Source organism: Oncorhynchus masou, chromosome 25, assembly GCF_036934945.1.
Source record: "Oncorhynchus masou masou isolate Uvic2021 chromosome 25, UVic_Omas_1.1, whole genome shotgun sequence".
Lineage (NCBI taxonomy): Eukaryota > Metazoa > Chordata > Actinopteri > Salmoniformes > Salmonidae > Oncorhynchus > Oncorhynchus masou.
The window spans coordinates 5,464,207-5,470,423 of record NC_088236.1 but is presented as its reverse complement, the minus strand read 5'-3'; the positions used below and the strand labels follow the sequence as shown (position 1 = coordinate 5,470,423).

The following is a 6,217-nucleotide window of genomic DNA, read 5'->3' as shown; positions in this document are numbered from 1 at the left end:
CCCCTGCCAAACTAGTATATCACCCCTGCCAAATCGAGTATATCACCCCTGCCAAATCGAGTATATCACCCATGCCAAACTAGTATATCACCCCTGCCAAATCGAGTATATCACCCCTGCCAAACTAGTATATCACCCCTGCCAAATCTAGTATATCACCCCTGCCAAAACTAGTATATCACCCCTGCCAAATCGAGTATATCACCCCTGCCAAACTAGTATATCACCCCTGCCAAAACTAGTATATCACCCTGCCAAACTAGTATATCACCCCTGCCAAAAAACATCACCCTACTCCGCTTTTCTCCACTCTCCTTCCTCCCCTCTCCAATCTACACTCCCCTCTCCTTCTCCTCTCCACCTCCTCTCCCCTCTCTCCTCTCCCCTCTCGTCTCTCCTCTCGTCTCTCTCCTCTCCATCCCTCTCCCCTATCCTATCCTATCCCCTCTCCTCTCTTCCCTTTCCATCCCTCTCCCCCCTCTGTCCCTCTCTCCTCTCCCCATCCTCTCTCCTCTCCTCTCTCCCCTATCCCCTCTCCTCTCTCCCCATCCCCTCTCCTCTCATCTCTCTTCTCCCCATCCCCTCGCCTCTCTCCTCTCCTCTCTCCACTCCTCTCTCCCCTCTCCCCTATCTCCTCTCTCCCCTCTCCTCTCTCCACTCTCCACCCTCCTCTCTCCCCTTCCCCTCTCCTCTCTCCTCTCCCCTCTCCTATCCCCTCTCCCCCTCCCCTCCCCTCTCCTCTCACCTCTCCTCTCTCCTCTCCTCTCTCTCCTCCCCATCCCCTCTCTCCTCTCCTCTCCTCTATCCCCTCTCCTCTCTCCTCTCTCCCCTCTCCTCTCTCCACTCTCCCCTTCCCCTCTCCTGTCCCATCTCCCCTCTCCCCTATCCCCTCTCCTCTCTCCTCACCCCCCTCTCCCCTATCCCCTCTCCTCTCTCCACTCTCCACTCTCCTCTCCCCTATCCCCTATCCCCTCCCCTCTCCTCTCATCTCATCTCCTCTCTCCCCTCTCCTCTCTCTCCTCTCTCCTCTCCTCTCTCATCTCTCCTCTCCCCTCTCTCCTCCCCATCCCCTCTCCTCTCTCCTCTCTCCCTCTCCCCTCTCCTCTCTCCTCTCCCCTCTCCTCTCTCCACTCTCCACTCTCCCCTTCCTCTCTCCTCTCCCCTAACCCCTCTCTTCTCTCCTCTCCCCTATCCCCTCTCCTCTCTCCTCTCCATCCCTCTCCCCTATCCTATCCCCTCTCCTCTCTTCCCTTTCCATCCCTCTCCCCCCTCTGTCCCCTCTCCTCTCCCCATCCTCTCTCCCTCTCCCTCTCCCCTATCCACTCTCCCTCTCCCCATCCCCTCTCCTCTCATCTCTCTTCTCCCCATCCCCTCGCATCTCTCCTCTCCTCTCTCCACTCCTCTCTCCCCTCTCCCCTATCTCATCTCCTCTCTCCTCTCCTCTCTCCCCTCTCCTCTCTCCACTCTCCACTCTCCTCTCTCCCCTTCCCCTCCCTCCCCCTCTCCTATCCCCCTCCTCCTCCCCCCCTCTCACCCTCTCCTCTCTCCCTCCCTCTCTCTCCTCCCCATCCCCTCTCTCCTCTCCTCTATCCCCTCTCCTCTCTCCTCTCTCCCCTCCCCTCTCCTCTCTCCACTCTCCACTCTCCCCTTCCCCTCTCTTCTCCCATCTCCCCTATCCCCTCTCCTCTCTCCTCACCCCTCTCCCCTATCCCCTCTCCTCTCTCCTCTCTCCACTCTCCACTCTCCTCTCTCCTCTACCCTATCCCCTATCCTCTCCCCTCTCCTCTCTCCCTCTCCCCCTATCCCCTCCCCTCTCCCCTCTCCTCTCTCCTCTCTCCTCTCTCCCCTCTCCCCTCTCATCTCTCCTCTCCCCTCTCTCCTCCCCATCCCCTCCTCTCTCCTCTCTCCTCTCCCTCTCCCCTCTCCTCTCTCCTCTCCCCTCTCCTCTCTCCACTCTCCACTCTCCCCTTCCTCTCTCCTCTCCCCTAACCCCTCTCCTCTTTCCCCATCCCCTCTCCTCTCAACTCTCTTCTCCCCATCCCCTCGCCTCTCTCCTCTCCTCTCTCCACTCCTCTCTCCCCTCTCCCCTATCTCCTCTCCTCTCTCCTCTCCTCTCTCCCCTCTCCTCTCTCCACTCTCCACTCTCCTCTCTCCCCTTCCCCACTCCTCTCTCCTCTCCCCTCTCCTATCCCCTCTCCCCTCCCCTCTCCTCTCACCTCTCCTCTCTCCTCTCCTCTCTCTCCTCCCCATCCCCTCTCTCCTCTCCTCTATCCCCCTCCTCTCTCCTCTCTCCCCTCCCCTCTCCTCTCTCCACTCTCCCCTTCCCCTCTCCTCTCCCATCTCCCCTCTCCCCTATCCCCTCTCCTCTCTCCTCACCCCTCTCCCCTATCCCCTCTCCTCTCTTCACTCTCCTCTCCCCTATCCTCTCCCCTCTCCTCTCTCCTCTCTCCTCTCATCCCCTCTCTCCCCTCTCCTCTCTCCATCTCCCCTATCCCCTCCCCTCTCCCCTCTCCTCTCTCCCCTCTCCCCTCTCCTCTCTCATCTCTCCTCTCCCCTCTCTCCTCCCCATCCCTCTCCTCTCTCCCTCTCCCCTCTCCTCTCTCCTCTCCCCTCTCCCTCTCTCCACTCTCCACTCTCCCCTTCCTCTCTCCTCTCCCCTAACCCCTCTCCTATCTCCTCTCCCCTATCCCCTCTCCTCTCTCCTCTCCCCTCTCCTCTCTCCTCTCTCCTCTCATCTCTTCTCTTCCCTCTCCTCTCTCCCCTCTACCCTCTCCCCTCTCCTCTCTCCCCTCTCCTCTCCCCTCTCTCCTCCCCATCCCCTCTCTCCTCCCCATCCCCTCTCCTCTCTCCTCTCCTCTCCCTCTCTCCCCTCCCCTCTCCTCTCTCCCCTCTCCCCTCTCCCCTCTCCTCTCCCCTCTCCCCTCTCTCCCTCTCTCCTCTCCACTCTCCCTCTCCCCTCCTCTCTCCTCTCCCCTCTCTCCTCCCCATCTCCTCTCCCTCTCTCCTCTCTCCCCTCTCCTCTCTCCCTCTCCCCTCTCCTCTCTCCCCTCTCCCCTCTCCACTCTCCTCTCCCCTCTCTCTCTCTCTCTCCTCTCCACTTCCCCTCTCCTCTCCTCTCCCTCTCTCCCTCCCCATCCCCTCTCTCCTCCTCTCCTCTCTCTCTCCTCTCCCCTCTCCTCTCCCCTCTCCTCTCTCCACTCTCCCCTCTCCTCTCTCCTCTCCCCTCTCTCCTCCCCATTCCCCCTCCTCTCTCCTCTCCTCTCTCCCTCTCCCCTCTCCTCTCTCTCCTCTCTCCTCTCCTCTCTCCCCTCTCCTCTCCCCTCTCCTCTCTCCTCTCCCCTCTCCTCTCTCCCCCTTCCTCTCTCCCTCTCCGCTCTCCTCTCTCCACTCTCCACTCTCCCCTTCCCCTCTCGTCTCTCCTCTCCCCTCTCTCCTCCCCATCCCCTCTCCTCTCTCCTCTCCTCTCTCCCCTCTCCTCTCTCCCTCTCCCCTCTCCTCTCTCCCCTCTCCTCTCTCCTCTCTCCCCTCTCCTCTCTCCTCTCTCCCTCTCCCCTCTCCTCTCTCCCCTCTCGTCTCTCCTCTCTCCTCTCCCCTCTCCCCTCTCCTCTCCCCACTCTCCACTCTCCCCTCTCCACTCTCCCCTCTCCTCTCTCCTCTCTCCTCTCCCCTATCCCCTCTCCTCTCCCCTCTCCTCTCCCCTCTCTTCTATACCCTCTCTCCTCTCCTTCGCCCCTATCCCCTCTCCTCTTTCCTCTCCTCTCTCCCCTCTCCTCTTTCCTCTCCTCTCTCCCCTCTCCTCTCTCCCCTATCCACTCTCCTCTCCCCTCTCCCCTCTCCTCTCTCCACTCTCCACTTCCCCTCTCCTCTCTCCTCTCTCCTCTCCCCTATCTCCTCCCCATCCCCTCTCCCCTCTCCTCTCTCCTCTCCCCTCTCCTCTCTCCTCTCTCCACTCTCCCCTCTCCCCTCTCCTCTCTCCTCTCCTCTCTCCTCCCCATCCCCCCCCTCTCTCCTCTCCTCTCTCCTCTCTCCCTCTCCCCTCTCCTCTCTCCCCTCTCCACTCTCCTCTCTCCTCTCCCCTCTCCTCTCTCCTCTCCCCTCTCCTCTCTCCCCCCTCCTCTCTCCCTCTCCGCTCTCCTCTATCCCCTCTCCCCTCTCCTCTCCTCTATCCTCTCCCCTATCCCCTCTCCCTCTTTCCTCTCCCTCCCCCTCTCCCCTCTCCCTCTCTCCCTCTCCCTCTCTCCTCCTCTCCTCTCCCCTATCCCCTCTCCTCTCCTCTCCTCTCTCTCCTCTCCCCTCTCCTCTCTCCCCTTCCCCTCACCTCTATCCCCTCTCCCCTCTCCTCTCCTCTCTCCTTCTCCCCTATCCCCTCTCCTCTTTCCTCTCCTCTCTCCCCTCTCCCCTCTCCACTCTCCCTCTCCTCTCTCCTCTCCCCTATCCCCTCTCCTCTCTCCTCTCCTCTCCTCTCTCTCCTCTCCCCTCTCCTCTCTCCCCTTCCCCTCTCCTCTATCCCCTCTCCCCTCTCCTCTCCTCTCCTCTCTCCTCTCCTCTCTCCTCTGGGTTTCGAGTTGGGATCATATGGTTTTAATTGTTGTTAAACAGGAACCACAACCATCTCAAACACTGCTCTGTTTTGGTAACCCTGACACTAAAACACACTTGTGTTTTCAAATGTCATCTCTTGTTAACTCAACATGTTGGTGGTTTTGAAATAATTCGCTAAACGTTTCATTGGAATATTCTGGATGTGGGGAAGTAGATTTTGAAATTATTTTTAAGATGACCAACAAATGTTTCAGTCAATTCTATTACAATTCAATCAGTCCTTCTACATGTTAGTCTGACCCTGTCTCTCTTCTTCTACATGTTAGTCTGACCCTGACTCTCTTCTTCTACATGTTAGTCTGACCCTGTCTCTATTCTTCTACATGTTAGTCTGACCCTGTCTCTCTTCTTCTACATGTTAGTCTGACCCTGTCTCTATTCTTCTACATGTTAGTCTGACCCTGTCTCTCTTCTTCTACATGTTAGTCTGACTGTCTCTCTTCTTCTACATGTTAGTCTGACTGTCTCTCTTCTTCTACATGTTAGTCTGACCCTGTCTCTTCTTCTACATGTTAGTCTGACTGTCTCTCTTCTTCTACATGTTAGTCTGACTGTCTCTCTTCTTCTACATGTTAGTCTGACCCTGTCTCTCTTCTTCTACATGTTAGTCTGACTGTCTCTCTTCTTCTACATGTTAGTCTGACCCTGTCTCTCTTCTTCTACATGTTAGTCTGACTGTCTCTCTTCTTCTACATGTTAGTCTGACTGTCTCTCTTCTTCTACATGTTAGTCTGACCCTGTCTCTCATCTTCTACATGTTAGTCTGACCCTGTCTCTCTTCTTCTACATGTTAGTCTGACTGTCTCTCTTCTTCTACATGTTAGTCTGACCCTGTCTCTCTTCTTCTACATGTTAGTCTGACTGTCTCTCTTCTTTTACATGTTAGTCTGACTGTCTCTCTTCTTCTACATGTTAGTCTGACTGTCTCTCTTCTTCTACATGTTAGTCTGACTGTCTCTCTTCTTCTACATGTTAGTCTGACTGTCTCTCTTCTTCTACATGTTAGTCTGACCCTGTCTCTCTTCTTCTACATGTTAGTCTGACCCTGTCTCTCTTTTTCTACATGTTAGTCTGACTGTCTCTCTTCTTCTACATGTTAGTCTGACCCTGTCTCTCTTCTTCTACATGTTAGTCTGACCCTGTCTCTCTTCTTCTACATGTTAGTCTGACTGTCTCTCTTTTTCTACATGTTAGTCTGACTGTCTCTCTTCTTCTACATGTTAGTCTGACTGTCTCTCTTCTTCTACATGTTAGTCTGACCCTGTCTCTCTTCTTCTACATGTTAGTCTGACTGTCTCTCTTCTTCTACATGTTAGTCTGACCCTGTCTCTCTTCTTCTACATGTTACTGACCTTAACCCAATATCTTTCCTTCTCTCAGGCTTCAGCATCAAAGCAGTACCGTTCCCAAACGCCATCTTGAATGTAAAGGAACTCGGAGGTAAAGTTAAAGAATAGATTTGATTATGAATGCTAGCCGTAGTGATTGGGTGTGTTTGATTATGAATGCTAGCCATAGTGATTGGGTGTGTTTGATTATGAATGCTAGCCGTAGTGATTGGGTGTGTTTGATTATGAATGCTAGCCGTAGTGATTGGGTGTGTTTGATTATGAAT

The 6,217-nt window shown here is 55.3% G+C and overlaps 1 protein-coding gene across 1 annotated transcript in view; it reads left to right on the top strand.

Annotated features, from left to right (window-relative positions):
* Positions 1–6,217, top strand: part of arl15a (ADP-ribosylation factor-like 15a) — a 229,144-nt gene that overhangs the window by 2,683 nt on the left and 220,244 nt on the right. The window contains exon 3 of the mRNA XM_064936336.1: positions 5,983–6,042. Within this exon, the coding sequence (XP_064792408.1) occupies positions 5,983–6,042 (60 nt within the window). The remainder of the gene's footprint in view (positions 1–5,982; positions 6,043–6,217) is intronic.